The sequence below is a fragment of the Phaseolus vulgaris genome, chromosome 2, assembly GCF_000499845.2.
Source record: "Phaseolus vulgaris cultivar G19833 chromosome 2, P. vulgaris v2.0, whole genome shotgun sequence".
NCBI classification, from domain to species: domain Eukaryota; kingdom Viridiplantae; phylum Streptophyta; class Magnoliopsida; order Fabales; family Fabaceae; genus Phaseolus; species Phaseolus vulgaris.
This window is the reverse complement of record NC_023758.2, coordinates 43,918,032-43,939,242: the sequence shown is the minus strand read 5'-3', so window position 1 is coordinate 43,939,242 and position 21,211 is coordinate 43,918,032. Positions and strand designations below refer to the sequence as shown.

General features: G+C 28.5%; 2 protein-coding genes and 1 pseudogene across 3 annotated transcripts; all 3 read left to right on the top strand.

Moving 5' to 3' along the window:
- Window positions 1–5,018: 5,018 nt before the first annotated feature.
- Window positions 5,019–6,505, top strand: LOC137812447 (albumin-2-like; annotated as a pseudogene).
- Window positions 6,506–9,645: 3,140 nt separating this feature from the next.
- LOC137812446 (probable mannitol dehydrogenase) lies at window positions 9,646–13,035 on the top strand. Its single transcript, XM_068614421.1, has 5 exons — window positions 9,646–9,843; window positions 9,934–10,047; window positions 11,092–11,605; window positions 12,239–12,392; window positions 12,688–13,035. The coding sequence occupies exons 1-5, from the start codon at window positions 9,746–9,748 to the stop codon at window positions 12,888–12,890; spliced, it is 1,083 nt and encodes a 360-aa protein (XP_068470522.1). The 5' UTR covers window positions 9,646–9,745; the 3' UTR covers window positions 12,891–13,035.
- Window positions 13,036–16,798: 3,763 nt separating this feature from the next.
- On the top strand, window positions 16,799–20,491 carry LOC137812445 (uncharacterized). Of its 2 annotated transcripts, none has more exons than XM_068614420.1 (9): window positions 16,799–17,110; window positions 17,318–17,420; window positions 18,071–18,178; window positions 18,260–18,369; window positions 18,498–18,605; window positions 18,682–18,727; window positions 18,986–19,117; window positions 19,808–19,920; window positions 20,031–20,321. In XM_068614420.1, the coding sequence occupies exons 1-8, from the start codon at window positions 16,902–16,904 to the stop codon at window positions 19,889–19,891; spliced, it is 900 nt and encodes a 299-aa protein (XP_068470521.1). In that variant the 5' UTR covers window positions 16,799–16,901; the 3' UTR covers window positions 19,892–19,920; window positions 20,031–20,321. The 2 variants fall into 2 exon arrangements, with proteins under 2 accessions (XP_068470521.1, XP_068470520.1); XM_068614419.1 differs by having other exon boundaries at window positions 16,805–17,110; window positions 19,808–20,044; window positions 20,255–20,491.
- Window positions 20,492–21,211: the final 720 nt, after the last annotated feature.

Sequence of the window (21,211 nt, the reverse complement as noted above, 5' to 3'; positions counted from 1 at the left end):
TTAATTTATTATAAACTTATACATTTATAAATTCTCGCCATATATTATTTTAATAAAATTATAATTATTATAAACTTATTTGTATTTTTATTTTATTTTTTATTATAAATTTATATTTTATATTTTATATTTTATTATAAACATGTATGTATCTACATTTTTAAATATTATTATAAATTTCTAATATAATATTTTAATTTATTGAATTTACGTATATCCACATTTAATTTATTTTATTATAAAAATATTCTCTAATATTATAATTCATTTAAAAAAATATTAATTAATATATTTATTAAATTATAATAATAATTTAAATAAATTTATATTATTTAAATAGAAAACATAATTTAACTTGAACGATTCTTCTTAATTTTATATGGTTATCTTTTGAGTTTTAAAAAATTACATAAAAAAATTAATATTATTATTTATGACACATTAATAATATATAATTTATAATAAAAGATTGAATAAATAATAAAAATATCAAATAATAAATGTATATATTTTGTTTTGAAGAAAGATTTTATTACAATAACCACGAGTTTATATGAAATTATGTTCTATTATGTTAATAGAAAGATAATAAATTAAAAGAAAAGATAACAAACTTTTAAAGATATTTAAAAATATAGATATTATAATAATAATAATAATGATATTATAATAAAAAAAATAAAAATCATATGATGATTAAGATGTTTTTTTAGTTATTATGAGTTGTATGTGTATTTATAAGACTTGATTTTAATTTTTACGGAAAAAAAATTATTAATTTATACCTATATAAAGAGGATTTCTTGTTATAACCGTTTTTTTTTACATAATTTTTTTCTGATTTTACCTTTACTTAATATATCTCATCTTATTAGTACAATGAACTATTTTGTCATTTCATATGAACTATTTAAGAAAAATATTTAAAAAATAAATAAATTGTGTTTTTAGTTTTTTAAATTATTTTTAAATTAATGTTATGTAATGCAAGCTAACTCCCAACCCAACTCTTCCTCTATCCCCACACCAAATAAAAAGAGAGCATACTCTCACCCCATCTCTATTCCCACACCAAATAAAATAACATTCATTTCGAATCATTCTCTTAACTTCATTTCAAACAACTATATTCTTTCGTAAAACTATCATTTTTTTTATTTACCTTAACATGGACATCATCGTACTCTTTGATTCAAAAATCACAAATGGAAGAAAATAAAAAGCTTGAAAAAGAGAAACTCAAACAATAAGAGAGAAAAAAAGTTGATTAATCAAATTATCATTTTTTTTACATGTTATTTTTTATTTTTCAATTTCAAATTATCCAAAATTATTTTTATATGTATGTAATAAATTTTTATTACCATGAAAGTTGAGTAATATAAAAAGATGCGGATAACATAAACGCTACAGCGCCCTAGCGCCCTTGTGTTTCTGCTAGTAATACAAAAACGTAGTAAATAGTTAATAAGTAATTAATAAATAATTAACAAGTAATAAATAAATAATATTTAATAAATGAGTAATAAATTATGTATAAATAATAATAATTACAAAAGCATTAATAAATAAATAATAAAAATATTAATAATTTGTAATTTTTATTTATCAATCTACCATAACCATATTACCAATAAATCGATCGATTTTTCACCGAAAAAATGTAATTAATAACAGATTTTTTTATCTTATCTATTGAATTGAAAATAAATTAATATTACATTTTTTTTATTGAATTGAAAAGATGTTTATATATATGATTAATGTTCATTTTTTATTAAATAAAACTAGTTTAATTTTTATACACTGATAATACGAAAAATATTATATTCTCTTTCAATTATAAAAATGATGGATATGATTTCTTTGAAATCTTTCATAGATATAATTGCTTTTTATTACAGTGTACAAAATATTTATTTACCGAAATATTAGTTAAAAATAAAAGAAAAATATATTTGTTGTAAAATATAGTTTGTATTATTTTTGTATTTTTAAATAATTAATTTTTTTGATCGATTTTAAAAAGTATTAATATAAAATTAAAATTAAAATTAATCCAAAAGAGTATTAATGAGGAAAAAAAATTGTGAAAGATAAGAAAATCGAAAAAGTTCACATATAGTACTACTTGACTTAATTAAAACCAAATGATTGAAATAAATAAAAAATCTAAATTATCTTATTCACAATATTTCACATATTTTTTTACTATACACAAGTAGAAATGTCACCAAACACATTCAAAATCGTTTTAAAAACTTAGTTATCAAGCCAATAAAGACATTCAAAATCTTTTTTGAGAACTTAGTCGTCAATACCTACATCATACAACTTAGATTCTTGTTGAAGTAAATCATCCCTCCCTTCTATTATATTACAATAAAAGTCTTATTCATTTGTCAATTAAACCTCTTTTAGTCTTGCTCATTTGACATTCTCTTCAATGTTGTGTTCATTGAACATACAATTCATTTCTCTTTTTGTCAAAAAAGAACTCTTGGAGGTGAAGCACGAGCTATCGAAGATTGATCCCAATCTCATGTTGGTGGTTCCTTCTTTTATCTTGTGTTGGAAATCAATATCAAGAAAAGAAAGTGACCAAAGAAAAAGTTATGTCTTGCAATTCAATTCAATTATAACTAAGGTTAGGATTTTGATTTTTCATACTTTAGGAAAAACTTATTGAGCTTCATTGTTATCATTGTTATCGTATTTCTAGTTTTTGATATGGTTATAACTTAAGATTTCGAAAGGCTAAATTGATTAAAGTTATTATGTTATGTTTTTTTTAATAAAAGTAAGTGTTAATTAATGCATTATTATCTTTGTAACGCCTAAAAGATGAGCTTTTAAATATTGTTTATATGAATATATGTTTTAATATGAAAAAAATATGAATATATGTTTTAATATGAAAAAAATATTCTCAATATCAATCTTTATTTTTATTTAATCTTTTATTTGAATTTTTTTTTTTAATATATATATAATTTGATAGTTAAAAAATATGAATACACATATATGTATTTCATTTAAATAAATATAAATACAGATAATAATAATATAAAAATAAAAAATATGTATATTTTATGTTTGAGTTAATTATAATAATAATAAAACCACTTTATAGTTATATTTTATGTTTGAGTTAATTATAATAATAATAAAACCACTTTATAGTTACTAGCTATTGTATATTAATGTGTGTATTCATATCTTTTAAATATAAAATATCACTAAGTAAAAAGAAGATAAAAACATTTTTCTCATTATTTATGAGTTTTAACCTACTATTTTAATAATTAAGTTACAGTAAAAAATATATTAAACAAATTTAAATTTATAACACAATAAATATAACCAATTTTGATTTGTTGTTATTAAAATAAAATTAAAAAAGATAAATATAATAATGAAAAGAAAAATAAAATAATAAGATAAGAAACTCTGTACCAAACCTTAAAAAAATATTTATTTTCCAATTTCTTTCCTCTTCTCTACAAGAATGTTCAGAAAGCATTCATCCTTCCTTGTCCACATCAAGGATGATATCAAGTTAACTTTGTACCTTAAAGAAATTAAGTCATCATTCTTGTGAATCACTAATTTTGATTTGTTGTTACTAACATAAAACTAAAAAAGAGAAATATAATAATGAAAAGAAAAAAAAAAGAATAAGATAAGAAACTCCATAACAAACCTTAAGAAAATATTTATTTTCTAACCCCTTTCGTCTCTCGGAATGTCATATTCAGAACACATTCATCCTCTCCGTCGATGCCCACATCAACAAGATAACTCCGTACCTGTGACGAAAATGAAAATAAAAATGAGTAACATTAACAATTAAACAACCAAGAAAAGAAAACTCACTTACAGATACTAACGTGGGATTTCTTCTTACTCTTATATTAAAGAAGGAGGAGAGAAAAATGATAATAAAAATTCCAAATATAAATTCAAATTGAAAACAAAGTGTGAGTGAAAACTGAAGAAATAAAGATATATTTCAAAAACCTAAATTCAAAATGGTTTTACGTTAAGAAACTTTATCCTGATAACTGTTTTAATATTTACAAAATTACAAAATAACTAAAAATAATATATAAAAAACAGTTATATAGAAGCATAAATGTATATAAGAAACAGTTATGGAGAGAATCCTCATTATATATAGTATAATAATAATAATAATCTATACCTATATATAAAGGGGATTCCCCTCTTAACTGCTCTTAATTTTTTTTCTTATTTTATCCTTATATTAATATTTAATTTTATTATTGTATTATGGTGTCATTTCTTATTCCCCTCTTAACTGTTCTTAATTTTTTTTTTCCATTTTATCCTTACTTAATAATTTATTGTATTAATTTATTTTGGTTATTTGGACATTTTATAATTTCAAAAATTAATAAAATAATTTTTTAATTTATTTTATTTGTTATTATTTAACTGGAGAGTGGAGAGAATAGAGAGAGTGGCGAAATTGATTAGTTACTTTTCTGATTTAAACTGATATTTTTTTTATTAAAATTAATTTAAAAAATAAATTTTATGATTCTCCACTACACATAACCCACATATCATACTTTCTACTTTCTCTCTCCTATATAGGTACCTACTTCCCACCTTCTCTCTCCACTACTCTTTAACTTCTCATTTTATGTTATTAAGAGAAATTGTTTTTGAAAAATAAAAAAAAATATTAAAGAAATAAAAAATGCGGATACACGTCAATGTCTGTGTTCCCGCTAGTAATAATAATAATAATAAAACCATGAAAATATCTTAAATAAATCAGTTATATAAAAATATTCAAAATATTTTTTAATATACCAATATACCATTCTATAAATCAAATTATACTATAATTTAATTAACCACTTATAATCATATAAACAACTTATAATAATCACTATAAATAAATCATTTACCCAAATCTTACCTACTATATCTGGATTTACCCAAATCTTACCTACTATCTGGATCTTCTTTTTCTACACTGGTAAATAAGAGAAACAGAATCTAATAAACTAAATCACAATGCAACCTTAATTCCACACTACCCAACGGCACCACCGCGACCACCGTAGACCTACAATCCGCGACTACGGCACGAACCGCCACCACGCGACGTCCTCTGTCCAATCGCTACCACCGCGCGACCTGCTCTGCTCGATCGCCCCCACCGCCGCACTCGTTCAGAGATGACGCACCACCTCCGCACAGAGAAGACGCAACGAATCTGAGTGAAACTACAACGCAACGCGAAACCCTAAAGTGAGTTTATTCCATTTAATTTCCCCCATCCAGAATGACACCGTTTTGTTTTAATATGAAAACCCAACTGAACTGGCCAGTTTGACAACCATTCAAACAGCATATGCAGAAATTAGATAACATTTGTTTTCATGTTCCAATTTAGTGGTTTCTAAGGTTGCCTGTTATATTATATTGTTATGATATTGTGCAGGTATGCAAATCGACGGAGAAGAAAGGGATGCTCATCAGGAGCCTCGTATTGAGCCTTATCCTGAGTGTTATTTTCCTCGGATACCAAGATATATAGATGCTGCATTTCGTTCTTCAACAACAAATGAAGTTTATTTCTTTTTAATCGACAAGTACGTGCGGGTGTATTACACTCCTGGACAGGAGAGACAGACAGATGATAAGTTTTTGACAGATTTGTGATGGACTGGTTATGGCTTTCCATCATTATCGAATAGTCCATTTGCATCATGTGGAATACGTTGTGCCTTCGACACTGAAGGCAACGAAGCATATATCTTCTCGGGCAACATGGGTGTCTGTCTAGACTATGCTAATGACAAGGTACTCACAGGTATTGAAAGAAGGATTGGAGACATGTTTCCCATCTTAAACGACACTGTGTTTCAGGATGGCATAATTCAGGTCATCCAGAGGAAAAGAAGTTTATCTATTTGAAGGAAATAAGTATTGTTGCATGGACTATGCTTCCAAGCAACTTGTTGATCTCATTCGTAACATCACTGATGGATTTCCTGTTTGAAAGGTACCATATTTAAAGATGGAATTGATGCGGCATTTGCTTCTCACAAGGAGAATAAGCTTATCTTTTCAAAGGAGAAAACTATGCACTGATGAATTTCATCACAGGTAGTCCAGATGCCACTCTTGTGCATGGTGTGAAGCCCATAATTGATGGTTGGTCATCTTTTAGAGACATTCTGCCTCTCGACAATATGTTATGTGAGTATTCTACTGAGGAATATGATTATAGTAGTGATGAATGAGCTTGGACAAAAGAAAGAATAAGATGCCATAATATGATAAGAATAAGGGTTTTATTGCCAAAGTTTGCTTCCTTTTCTTTTATAATGTAGTAACTGTGGATGCTTGTTTTACTTTCTTTGTATGTGATATTTGTTTTTTTGAAAGCAAACTCAGAATAAAATGATTACTGTTGCAGATAAGTAAAAGTTTACATCTTTCTATAACATATACAAATTATTCATTGTTGCACCTATCTATTTTAATTTATATAAACATATCAGATTAGAGTTCTATGGAGTTTGGCAATGATGTAACTAAACTCCTTCCTTGGAAGGGAAGGAGTAAAGGGATCTACGAACGAATGGGAAACCAAATCTATGTTGAATTTAATACTGAATAGAAGATTAAGAAAATATGTATAGAGATTCGATTCCTGTATTTGTACTATATTCTGTATTTATATTATGTTGAAATGTTATTGAAAGTATTATTATTGTGATCTTATATAGTCGAATTACAGTAAAATTGCCTTTTTAATGCTAAATAAATAATATCTCTCTCTTTAAAACAATTTCCATTAAATGATATGTAAGGAAAAAATGTACTTCAATTATCAGATTAGAAAAATAATCACACTCATACCTATCATATTTCTAAATTTTAATTATGATATAATAGATATTTTATTTATATTTGAACGAGTGAAATAATATTAAGATTTGTTCATAACCGTATAAGTCCAAAGACTAATCAAATGTTATTTTTATTCTAATTGATTTTATAAATTCTAATAGTTAAGATTTGCGGGTCTTTTTTTTTAAAAAAAAAAAATTAGTATAAACTTAGATTTGTTGAAAAAAATATACATATGTAAAATTAAAATTTGATTTGAAATTACAATGTTAATTTCAAATTAATCATCATACTATAAATTATTATTTCCAAATTTGAACTGTTAAATATGCATACCTTTCAATGTTGATAGCTCTATAGATAGTAGATAAGTTCAGATATAGCCATGATTTAATTTATTTTATTATAAACTTATACTCTAATATTCTAATTCATTTAAAAGAAGTAATATTTTTATTAATGATATATTTATTAAATTATAATAATAATAATAATTTAAATAAATTTTTATTATTTAAATAGAAAACATAATTAAACTTTGAACTATTCACTAAAAAAAATTATGAAATATAAACTAATTTTAGAGAAAAAAATAATAATTAGTTGTTATAGTAACTAAATTAGAGACAATTTTAGAAACTAAAAAAAATTGATTTCTAAATTAGTTTCTACTTAAATAGTTGCTAAATTGGTATATAATTAGATACTAAGTTTGGTAGCAAAAACCTTGGTTGCTAATTAAATACCAATTTAGAAACCATTTAATAATAATAAAAAATAATTTAGAAACTAATTTTTTTTTAGTCTCTAAAATGGTATCTAATTTAGTCACTATAACACTAATTATTTTTTGTTTCTAAAATTAGTTTCTATTTCATAATTTTTTTTAGTGGTAATCTTTTGAGTGTTAAAAATTACGTAAAAAAATTAATGTTATTATTTATAACACATTAATAATATATAATTTATAATAAAAGATTAAATAAATAATAAAATCTCATAAATAATAAGAATCTTATAAATGTAGATATTTGTTTGAAGAAAGATTTTATTACAATAACCATGAGTTTATATGAAATTATGTTCTATTATGTTAATAGAAAAATAATAAATTAAAATAAATGTATAAATAACAAATTTGAATAATTAAAAGAAAAGATAACAAACTTTTAAAGATATTTAAAAATATAGATAGATATTATAATAATAATGATATTATAATAAAAAAAAATCATATGATATGATGATTAAGATGTTTTTTTTAGTTATTATGAGTTATATATGTATTTATAAGACTTAGATTTTAATTTTTACAACAAAATATTAATTTATACCTATATATAAAGGGGATTTCTCTTTATAACCGTTTTTTCTTGTGTACATATTTTTTTTTCTAATTCTACCATTATATATATCTCATCTTATTAGTACAATAGACTATTTTGTCATTTCACATGAACTATTTAAAAAATAAAAATATTTTTAAAATTTTAAAATTAATGTTATGTGATGCAAACTAACTTTACACTATTCCCTTACTTCCTTATTTTAAGGTAACAACATAAATAAATAGAGCATACTCTCACCTCACTCCTACATCCCCACACCAGACTTATCAAATAAAATAGCATTCATTTTTAATCACTCTCTCCACTCCATTTCAAACAACTCTATTATTTGGTAAAACTATAATTTTTTTTTATTTACCTTAACATGAACATCATCGTACTCTCTCCGATTCCAAAATGGGAGAAAATAAAAAGCTTGAAGAAGAGAAACTCAAACAGAAAAAAAAAATATTGATTAATCAAATTATTAATTTTCTTTTATATGTTAATTTTTATTTTTCAATTTCAACTTATTCAAAATTATTTTTATATGTATGTTAAATTTTTATTAGTGTAAAAGTTAAAAGTTGAATAAAATAAAAAAATGCGGATGTACAAACAATAGTGTTTCCGTTAGTAATAATAAAAACGTTAGTAAATAGTTAGTAAATAGTTAATAAGTAATTAATAAATAATTAACAAGTAATAAATAAAGAATATTTAATAAATGAGTAATAAATTATGTATAAATAATAATAATTATAAAAACATTAATAAATAAATAATAAAAATATTAATAATTTGTAATTTTTATCTGTCAATCTACCATAACCATATTACCAATAACAGATATTTTTTATCTTATCTATGAATTGAAAATAATTAATATTATATTTTTTTTATTGAATTGAAAAGATGTCTACATATATGATTAATGTTAATCTTTTATTAAATAAAATTAGTTTAATTTTTATACACTGATAATACGAAAAATATTTATATTCTCTTTCAATTATAAAAATGATGGATATGATTTCTTTGAAATCTTTCATAGATATAATTTTTTTTATTACAGTGTACAAAATATTTATTTACCGAAATATTACTTTAAAAAATAAAAAAAAAAAAATATTTTGTAAAATTTAGTTTCTATTTTAAATAATTAATTTTTTTGATCAATTTAAAAAGTATTAATATAAAATTAAAATTAAAATTAAAATTAATCCTCTTTAAATACTATTTATGAAAACTCTTGTGTGTAAAACAACTTGTTTACACTAGAAAACAGTACGAAGTTATTATTTTTATCATACTATTAATTGCTACTTTAAAAATATTATAAAATAATTTGATAATAATTATCATATAAATTTCCATAAAAAAGAAATTGTTTTCCTACCTACATATAGACTGTGTCATTGCATTGCAACGGTGTCACATAGCTGGAAAAAGGGTCAGAGAGTTGAGTTGATAGATAAGATAAGAGCGTGAGAATAGAAGAAAACAAACAAAACCAAGTAATGGCAAAATCTCCGCAAACTGAACTCCCTCACACAGCTTTTGGTTGGGCTGCAAGAGACACTTCTGGGACCCTTTCGCCTTTTCATTTTTCCAGAAGGTTCTTTTTATTTTTCTATTTTGCTCATTTTTCTGCGAGATCAATGCTGGTTCAGATCAATCTTATCCTCATTTGTCGTGATCATTGCAGGGAAAACGGTGTTGATGACGTCACTGTCCAGATTCTGTTTTGCGGGGTTTGCCATTCTGATCTTCACACTGTCAAAAACGACTGGGGTTTCACCACTTACCCTGTTGTTCCAGGGTACCCATTCTTCAACTGCAATCCTTTTTCCCTTTTTAATTAAATAATTCTTTTTTCTCTGTGCGATTTTTATCCCCAAACATAGATTTGATTTTATCAATATAATATGTTATCTGTAATCATTGAGTTTGAATGCGATGGGACACTTAAAAGAAAACCCACGCTCTTCTTCATCCTTCAACCGAGCACAGTTGGGGCTTGGAATTTCGATCTCAATTGTTAATTGACTTAATAATAGGAAAAACCAAATCTTTAGTAAAATAAGCGCATAATCCAAAAGCACGTTGTGTTTTACATCACCTCACATGATCTGTGAGTATATTATATTTGTATTTATCTCGTTTTATATTGGGCATGTGTTACATAATTTAGGTATGGTCGGCGTACAGAGTAACTTTACCATATGTGGAAACTATGCAAAAATGGTTAAAAGTCCAATTTAAGTATGATAAATTACTTTATATTGTACTTGACTCTAGAAATTCTCCCGGAGATTGAGCTATTGTGCTTAAAAATCCTAACATAACATGAATGATTGCTAAAATTTAAGGGTGTGTTTGATTTCTATTTCTAATTACAAAAAAAGTTCCGTTTTCAAAGTGGGATTAAATAAGGTCTTTGAACAGCTTGTGATATTCAAAGAAGGTTGAATAGGATGGAGAGTGAAGAACATGACAGACTTCTTCTAATTATTTATTTATTTTTTATTGACATTTGGAAATAATTTTAAAAAGAAATGTATTTTGAATGAGAAATTGGTTACTGAGAACTGTGAAATTGCTTTAGAAAACAGCTTTTAAAATCAGGATGTGAGGGGAGGGAATTAGACTGACTCTGATGCAGTTTTTTGTTTTAATGATGCAATGTTTGGTTGTTAAATATATCTCTTTATTCCTTTCTACGTCGTGTGTTGTACGTAATATTTAAGGCTTGCACGTGTTTGTGCAATTGCCAACCTTGCAGGTAGTGACACTTTCTCGTTTGAAGGTAAAATCAGAATGTCGGAGATCAGCTTGCATTGACTTTAGTATTTTTGGTTTTCAGGCATGAAATTGTTGGTGTTGTGACTACAGTCGGAAATAATGTGAAACATTTCAAAGCGGGTGATAAAGTGGGAGTTGGTGTGATAGTGGAATCTTGCAAGGAATGTGAATGTTGCCAACAGGATTTGGAGAGTTACTGTCCCCGCCCTGTGTTTACCTATAATTCTCCTTACTATGATGGGACACGAACTCAAGGTGGTTATTCTAACACTGTGGTTGTTAACCAGCGCTATGTGCTCCGATTTCCTGACAACTTACCCCTTGATGCTGGTGCTCCACTGCTGTGTGCGGGGATAACTGTGTACAGCCCTATGAAATATTATGGGATGACAGAGCCTGGCAAACATTTAGGAGTGGCAGGGCTAGGTGGGTTAGGCCATGTTGCAATCAAAATTGGTAAGGCCTTTGGGCTGAAAGTTACTGTCATTAGTGGATCTCCACACAAGGAAACTGAGGCAGTTGACACACTAGGGGCAGATTCTTTCCTTCTTTCCTCAGACCTTGAAAAAATGAAGGTACGTAACTGAGATACAAGACTGAAAAAAGCATCAAAGGAAGACTTTTTCAACTGGGTTTTGATTATGATGAATTTACCGGTTCTTCATAATCATAATAACATAATACAATTCCGTATGATAATGATGTTCTTATGCTACTGTTGGGTGTCACGGGTAGGACTAATTTATGCTTTGCTTGATGCCTTGATATAATTTTCTAATTTGCAATGATAGTTTTTATTTATGTTTAAAAATTAGGTTATAATAATTGCCATATTGAAAAGCTATCATCAAATAGTAGCTACTTGCAAGATCTAAAGCTAACTAAGAGAGGTGAAAAAAAGTGTGGAATTGAGTGATAAGAGACTATCATTACCCTACTGATAGAAAATTTAGTATGGTTGTGTAGAACGAATGTTCTGAGTGACTTGGCAGCTGTTGTCAATTTTAGCCATGAAGTGGGTCTCAACACGAGAAAACCTCACCTCCTCAGCTGATCAACGGAATGGGATATACACTATTCAAGCACTTTAGAATATAAAAAAACGAACTTTTAGTCTGCTTCTCCATATAATCATTAGTAAAACATTGGATTGACTGGTTATGCAATTTCTCATGATGTATTTGTAAACTTGCTCGAACTCTAAGCAGGCTGCTGTGGGAACCATGGACTATATCATAGACACAATTTCTGCTGTTCATTCCCTGTCACAACTGCTTGGTCTGCTGAAGCTGAATGGGAAGCTAGTTACTGTAGGGTTGCCAAACAAGCCTCTTGAGGTGCCTATCTTTCAATTAGTTGCAGGTAAGCCATCAATCATCTCCAATCTGGTATTATGTAGTTTTTGTATGTTTTTTTGCAAGTAATTGCACAAGGAGAAAAAAACCTTATTTAGCCACAACTTATACCTCACAATAGCCTAAAGTCAAAGACACTTGGAGCGTAATGCTTTCCCAAGAAGCTGAATGGATGAGAGAGTTTTTTATTCACTGTAGATTTAAGATTTTCCAAAATTTGAGCAGGGTCACCCTTAGTAAAACAATAGTTAATGGATTTGACTAATGAAATAAATGTTTTGTTGTGTAACATATGAATGTAGGAAGGAAGCTTGTAGGGGGGAGCAACTTTGGAGGGATCAAGGAAACCCAGGAAATGCTTGATTTCTGCGGAAAACACAACATTACTGCAGATATTGAACTGATTAAGATGAACCAAATCAACACTGCCATGGAAAGGCTTGGCAAAAATGACGTGAAATATCGCTTTGTGATTGATGTGGCCAACTCTTTCTCAAGTTTGTAGAAGGCTCTGCAAGTGTGGCACCTTAGATTTGTCAACAATAATTAAGATTGGCCTTGGATCAGAACATCCTCTCTTCAATTGATATTGCTTTGTTTGGGTTGATATTCCATATTATTGATATTGCTATGTTTGGGTTGATATTCCATATTATGTTCCTTTATCTTCATCAACTCACCGACTAAGAGTTTCATCTTTCTGAAAAAAACAATAAAAATTGGCCATTCGAAATTTTACAATTTTACCTTATCAGCCTCAGTTTCTTAACTATTTTTTTTTAAAATTTATAAGAGTATATGAAGTGATTCAGTATTAGATGTACATATTTTATATTTTTATTTTATCTTTAATTATATTTTTAAATTAAAAAATATAGAAATAAACTATTTATTATTAATTTATTTTCTTAAAAAGTATGGATACGCTTTGTTTGGATAAGAGAATTTAAATTTACTAAATTGTATATTGTGGTTTTACTTGTCTAAATGACGGTTATGTTATTGAAAGAGTTGATTATTTTAAGTAAATTGAATTAAAATAATTATATAAGTATCTCATTAACGAAGTATTTCAACCATGGGTATGTATATATCTAACACTCCCTCATTTCCATACTCATTAATTTTTTTTATGAAATATTTTTTTTTCAGAAAAAATAATAAATTAAATATAAATTATTATTGTACTTTCAAATCTGTGTTACACAACCTAAACAGAAGAAAATTTAAGAATGAATCATTGTGACTCATTAATGTCACACCAAGTCAAGCAAAGCAAATACTCCATACAGATTAAATTATTCTGCATTCAACAAACGAATGACGACAAGTCTCTTCCTCTAACCCACAAAGACTACACAAAAAACTTTCAACCGTCATCCCGCACCTTTCTAAATTGACCATAATTGCAATATTATTTTCCAGCACCCTCCAAGCAAAGACAAGTGCAAAAGACACAATTTTACTCCTCCAAACTTACTTTTTGTACGCAAAATATGTGTTTTTTAATATCAAAGAACCTCAATACAAAGTTTTATTTATATAATATGTTTATGCATTTAATATGGAATGGAAGTGATGAAAAAAATAGTATGAAAATTTAGACATATATTGAATGAGTTGAGAATTTGGTAATATGTGTTCTTTAATAACAATATTTTTATATCTACTATTATATTTTGAAAATTTTAAATATTATTAGTGATATATATATATATATATATATATATATATATATATTATGTTTTCCAGATATTTAGATGCTTATGTAGCGTTATACTATGTATGTTAGTTTAAAATTAGATTTTATAAAATTGAGTACATTATAGTATGCATAAATTAATGTATCTTACAAAATTAATGTAATCAAGCAACAATAATCATGAAAAAAAATATTATTAAAAAAATAATAAAATACTTATTTAATATTATTGAGATTTTTCTTATGTAATGTCGAAGAAAGTGACCAATGGATTGGAACTGCTGTTAGGTTTTCACTCATTCTCTTTCTCCTTTCCTACTTACATAATGAAACATCCACTACAAAACAATGCAATGAGATCTTTTTAATAAAATGTGATAAGCATAATAAGAATCATAGAAGAACTCATTGTTTATGTATTCCAATAACTAAGTAGTGTGAAATTGGAGGAAGGTGAATTTATTCCATAGATAGAGAAGAACATTAAGAGATATTGAAGATTGACATAGTTATTTAATAGATTGGATGAGAAGGTGGCAAAGCTGGAGTTGGAGCAGCATCCTCACAGTATTCAAGTATATAAAGAGCTTCCTGGTAAGTGTAGCCCAATGAAGTGAGCATTGAGGGCCAGCAATTGTGGGTTATGACAGTAATGGCACAGCAACAGTTGGGACCAATATCAGCTTCACCATTGATGAAGAAATGCATGATCTCACTGGAACATGATTTTAGCTCAGTAAGGTTGCTCCAGCATTCCACCATGTTCTCCCTGGTTGCTGTTCCATCTACAACAAACCATGCAAGCACCATCAACAAGAGTATTCCATATTTTAGAGCCATCAGATATCAACTTCTGCCTTCTGTCACTTCCTTTCTTCTTACACATTTCTTTTATTTATAGGACTTTTTTTATTCATTGGATCCCTTTGCTGCAATTTAATTCTTTTTAATCAAGTCAGTCCAATGGTTAGTTCAAGAAAACAAAGGGTTTTTCTACAATTGTAACTGCATTGCACACACTGAATGGAGTGGAATTTGGAAAGAAACTACATTTTCTATCTTCATTTTAAATAACCCCATAATTAATTCACTTTAAAAATATTAATTTGATAACTGAAAATTAAAATCCATCAATTTAGCATTATAATTTCACCAATACAATTTTAAAATAGATCAATTTCAATAATAAAAATATTATTTTTTCAATTATAATTTCGTATATGGTTGTTTGTATAACACTCAATTCTCTTTTATTTACTATTATAAATTGTTATTAATTACTTAAAACAAATATTATTATAATTTTATTTATCTTAATAGAGAATTTACGTGTATGCACTAATTTTGTGTTTTGTTTACCCTTTCGAGATTAAAATATATGAAAAATTTAGGTAAAGGAACGTTTTGCATCTATTTAAGTAGAAGGATTTTTTTGTGTCCAACAAAATAACTATTTAATATAGTGCGATATATTTAAAATTCAAAAATCCACTGTTAATATAATACTGCCCATACCATAAAATTGAGAGAACCGGCTTTGTATTTATTTTTCATAAGAAAAATATTGTAAAAATGTTCTTTTTCTAAAAGTGTGAAAAATGATGTTGGTAATCAAAAGTAAGTTTTGTTATTATTAACATTTTTTTATCAGCAGTTATTATTAATATTAACATTTTTTTAATAGAAATTAGACTTTTGATTGAACAATCCAAAAGTCAACAATTTATGTCAACTTTGCTTCCAGAACACCTTTTCATCCAGAAAGCAACATGATTCACTTTCGGATTGATAAATCCGAGCACATTCCTAGCAACATGATTCACGTCTGGATTAATGAATCCGTAACACATTCTCAGATCCCGAATTCAAATAACAGGTGAAAGTCGGTTTTGGGATTTTTAAAAGTGTGGGGGTGCAGGAAGAAAAATATAGGGGTGCAGAAAAAACTGCCAACAAACAAAGGTAGCTGTGGTTTGGATGGTTCACATTCACACAGACTCAGAGGAGTCATTGGTTTTTTCTTATTTCTTTACAACATAAAACGGGCTGGACTTATCTTTGGATATTGGACCCAATCCGTTTAAAGGCTGGACAAGTTCTAGGCAGTTTCTTCCTGCACCCCTACATTTTTCTTCCTGCACCCCACAATATTATGCAAAGACCAAATTGTCCCTATTATTCTTTAAAAACCCTAAAATGAACTTGAACTATATTTATTTTTTCATTATGAATTATGGAACCCGGAAAAATTTCGGATTGGCACTTCTGGTAAACTTTCAGATCCACCAATCTGTAATTCAAAATATGCATCATTCAAAAAAAGCATTTCGGATTCACCAATCCCTAAAAGAAATATGCATTCCGGATTCAGAAATCCATAATTTAAAAAAAAAAAGCATTCTGGATGCATGAATCCGTAATAGAATTAGACTTCCAGATTCAGCAATCCGGAAATCAATAATTTATGCAAAAAATTGCTTCCGAAACACCCCTCATCCGAAAAAAAAAATATTCAGTTCCGGATTGCTGAATCCGTAGCATACTCCCAGATTCCTATTTCTGGTAACCACGGTGTCCTTTTTCAAATAAAATATTAAGGCCAATTTCGAAATTTAGAAAATTGTGGGGTGCAGGAAGAAAAATGTAGGGGTGCTGGAAGAAGAAACCCAAGTTCTAACCTTCTCCAACGTGAAATAGGCTTGCAGATTGGGCTGAGGTTCAGAGTACAGTGAGACTAAAGGAACGCAGGGTGGTGGTGGAGAAGGGGTTTCAATCCCGAGAAGTGAAGAAGAAGAAGAAGAAGAAGAAGAAGAGATGAGCGTGGAAGATCTTCCGCGGAAAGAGGCTAACGTGCTGAAGGGTCACGAGGGTGCCGTGTTGGCCGCGAGGTTCAACGCTGACGGCAATTATTGTCTCAGTTGCGGCAAAGACCGTACCATACGCCTCTGGAATCCTCACCGTGGAATCCATATTAAGACCTATAAATCCCACGGCCGTGAAGTCCGCGATGTCCACGTCACTACGTACTCTCTCTTAATTGCATTTCTTCAATTATCATATCTGTATATTCAGAATGTCATTTGATTTCTTACTGAATTTGAAATGTACGCATATTCAAAATTCAAACACTTCAATTTGAAGGGTTTCGTGATTTGAGCTTTGAACTGTCATGAAATGTAACTGCATTCAACGCCAGTTCATAATACATTATTTGCATATTGTTACTGTAGGGACAATTCCAAGTTATGTTCCTGTGGTGGAGATCGACAAATATTTTATTGGGATGTTGCAACTGGACGTGTAATTAGGAAATTTCGTGGCCATGATGGTGAGGTGAGGTATCATTCCGTTCCTTGTGTAATGACATGTTCATTTTTCCATTTTTTTTTTCAATTTCAGTTATTTTCTCTTTGAATAGGAGCGAGGATGGTGATATTAATAAACCAGTTTATCTTTAGTTCGTTGTAGTCTTTCTCCTTAGTTCTTGCTAGCTTGAATCCCGTCTTTGTTTTTTACTCTAATACATAACACTAGGTTCTGGTTGGATAAATTTCTTCATATATATTCATTGCAGAGTAAAATAAACTTTTGGCATAAGTTAGAATTAGCTCATTTGTAATTTTATTTGTAGAAGCTTTGTTTTCATTAGTTTCTCCAAAAGTTCATTTTATAACTTTATACAAGTTAACAACTTATGGGATTAGTTTATTTCATTTTTCCTTCTTTTTTTCTTCTGTTATTGTTCAAGCAAAAGTTTATCTACACATGGTCTAAATGTATGCGAACACCAACAACAAAATAACCACTGCAATTATTTTTTATTTTCTCGTAAAACTCCATCCATTTTTAATTTTCATAGGGATAAAATTTAATATGAAAAAAAATTAAGATCACTGAGTTAAAGTGGTTTGGAGTTATTGATGGTTGTTATCGCTATATATGTTGACTCAACCTTATTTTCTGATTCATATTTTCATCTACAGGTAAATGGCGTCAAATTCAACGAGTATTCATCTGTTGTAGTCTCAGCAGGGTACGATCAATCGTTGCGTGCTTGGGACTGCAGATCCCACAGCACCGAGCCGATTCAGGTGGATTCCGTCGACATATTATATGCATTGTACTCTCTTTCTTTCTACTGCTTTATTAATAGAGTTGCCATTGATATGCAGATTATTGACACATTTGCAGATAGTGTTATGTCTATTTGTTTAACAAAGACTGAAATTATTGGAGGAAGTGTTGATGGAACTGTTCGAACGTTTGACATTCGAATTGGCAGGTTTGTTGCTGCATAACTTCCAGACCATTATTTTTTTTATAAATAAAATATATGGGACTCATTTGTTGCTGCCTTAAAATTTATTTGCACTATGAAATTCTACTGATGTTATCTTTTTTATCCACCAGAGAAATTTCCGATAACTTGGGGCAACCCGTCAACTGTGTATCAATGTCAAACGATGGTAACTGCATTCTAGCAGGTTGTTTAGACTCTACTCTGCGTCTTTTGGACAGGTATGTTTGTGACACTTTGGGAAAAGTTACCATTGGTCTCTATTCTTGGAAGATTCATAGTACCTTTTTGTGACAGGTCCACAGGTGAATTGTTACAAGAATATAAAGGACACACTAATAAGGTTAGTCTGCAGATGCCTAAATCTGATTTTAGCACTTCATATTTTCTAATGTTCTGCATATGGCATATTTTAACGATTCAGGAAGATACCAGAGCCATATATATGCATTTTTTTATTGTTATTTATTGGTTCAGATAATTGTTCACTCTTAAAGTGTATTTCTAATTTCTTTGAACTTATTAGTAACTTTACGTGTTACAAAAAGTTTTACTATTCATTTCTTCCAAATTTTGATAATTTCTATTGAACTACCCTCAGTCATACAAATTGGATTGCTGTCTTACCAATACCGATGCTCATGTAACTGGTGGCTCTGAAGATGGCTTCATTTATTTCTGGGATCTTGTAGATGCATCTGTTGTTTCAAGATTCAGGGCTCATACCTCAGTGGTAATTTTTTTTACTAGTTTACTATTTCTAGAAGAAATCTGTCAAAGATACTAAAAGAACATTTTAGACCTTTTCTTCATTCCTAACTTGAAAGGAATCATGATTATGGATGCTTCAAATTTTCAATTCCTCCTTAAGACCCTTTTACAAAATTGTTGTTTAATAATTGAGTTTTCATGTAAAGCATATATGACTTATCACGTCACGCTAGTTCAGTATGATTTAATTGATTTCTCACTTTTTTTTGTGAAAGCCGGTTTGATAATTGTTATCATAAACACTTGATAATAGTTCAAATAGTGTAGTAACTTTGTTATTAAACAAAGTTTCTCTCTCTCGGAACTTCTCTAGCAGTTATTCCCAATAATACTTTGGTCTGCCGCTAATTATATTTACGGGAACTCTGTTATTGCTTTGACTAATGCTCCTTGTGCTATATTTTATTATCATCGTCAGTTTCAAGTCCTGATGATAATGCCATCATTACCTTATGCCGTGGGATGGGATGATATTCATTTTGTTTCAAAAATATCTGCTTGTTACTGCTGGGACAGATATCATTTTGGGTTTTATCATATAATTGTCATTTTACTTGTAGAGGTGCAAAGCCTTGTGTATTATATTTTTTTTTTCATTTAACTACTTGTTGAAGGATGTGAAAATAATATATGCATATGTATTTACTGCCAGGTAACGAGTGTTAGTTATCACCCAAAGGAAAACTGCATGGTAACTTCTTCAGTGGATGGCAGCATTCGAGTATGGAAAACATAATAACTAAACACAATCACGAAGCTTACCTGGTGTGTCCATGCGGTCCATACCAATACCAATTAGCATAATGATGATTGCATGTACGATTACAATTGAAGTCTTTCGGCAGATTTTCTAACATGTGCTTTTTATGTGGAAGATGGTAAAAGCAAGGTGAGCCTGTTGATTGCAGCTTCTCTGATTCACAGTCAAATCGCACAATGTTTTTGACTTTTTTGTCTTCAAAAGGGACAGGGTGTTGTATAATTCACTTGTGTCCATAAAAGTAAAACGATTTGTATTATATCCGTTATGTTGTGAAAATGAGTTTGTATTCTATCCGTTATGGCCGGGGATGTTGATCTTAGGATTTTACTAGTACAGTTGGTGAACAAGTGGCTGCGATGCTGTGACGTAGCAACAAAGCTCAATCAAACATGTGGCTTCTATATTTGCAGTGATCTTACAAAGCTCATACGGTGTAAGCGGATGGATGAGACTTGCACCCGGATATTCTTATTATGGCCTTTTCGTTTGAATTAGGGAAAAAGACACTCCAAGTTATTGATGAAGACGTTTTGGACATCTTAATTCATTTATCCTTTATTTATTTTTTTTAAACGATTATTTAACATTATTTTATTTTAGTTAATTTTAATTATAAAGGCTTTACTAGTAAAATTTAATGTTAAACCTTAGCTGTCTCTTCAGCTTGTCATGTTTCTTCAAGTCAATAAACTTGTTCGTAATATCAATGTTTTTGACAATATAAACCACACATTTTTAGACTGCCAGAATCATTTTACTACACAATGATCGGATCTAAGTGCGAAAACGTGATCAATATTTTTCTTCTGCCTTGTTAATAATATATGTATAAATCAACCGACACATTGGGTACGGGTCAACACGTGTGCTTTATGTTCGTGTATGGAAGCCAGCCCCATGTTTGGATACAAGTCTTACATAAAAGGAAAAAAAAATTGACATCTCTACTGCAAATTCTTTTAAAAACATAAAACTTTGGACTTAAAAATTACTAATTGCTAGAACTAAAGTAGTTGGTTTTGCGTTTGGCTGGGCTGAACGTGATCCAAATTTTGTCCAGCCAAACAAAATATAAACTTGTATTGTTCCTGTTTTGATTAATTTCTTTAGTCTGCAAGAACGATTCTCTTATTCATGTGGCCTGTAATTATAACAATAATGATAATAGTGGCAGTTATGGTCATTATCATAGCCATGATTGCATCTTATAAATAAATATTTACCAGAATATAAAAATATTTCATAATTCAGATGTCAAACGAACACGGTTTAGACATCAATTTGTGTAGGTAA

Coding starts and splice junctions, on each gene's coding strand:
- LOC137812446 (XM_068614421.1), top strand. CDS start 9,746: ATGGCAAAATCTCCGCAAACTGAACTCCCTCACACAGCTTTTGGTTGG. Junction 11,606..12,238: donor CAGACCTTGAAAAAATGAAG/GTACGTAACTGA, acceptor AACTCTAAGCAG/GCTGCTGTGGGAACCATGGA. Junction 12,393..12,687: donor TATCTTTCAATTAGTTGCAG/GTAAGCCATCAA, acceptor ATATGAATGTAG/GAAGGAAGCTTGTAGGGGGG.
- LOC137812445 (XM_068614419.1), top strand. CDS start 16,902: ATGAGCGTGGAAGATCTTCCGCGGAAAGAGGCTAACGTGCTGAAGGGT. Junction 17,421..18,070: donor TTCGTGGCCATGATGGTGAG/GTGAGGTATCAT, acceptor TTTCATCTACAG/GTAAATGGCGTCAAATTCAA. Junction 18,179..18,259: donor ACAGCACCGAGCCGATTCAG/GTGGATTCCGTC, acceptor ATTGATATGCAG/ATTATTGACACATTTGCAGA.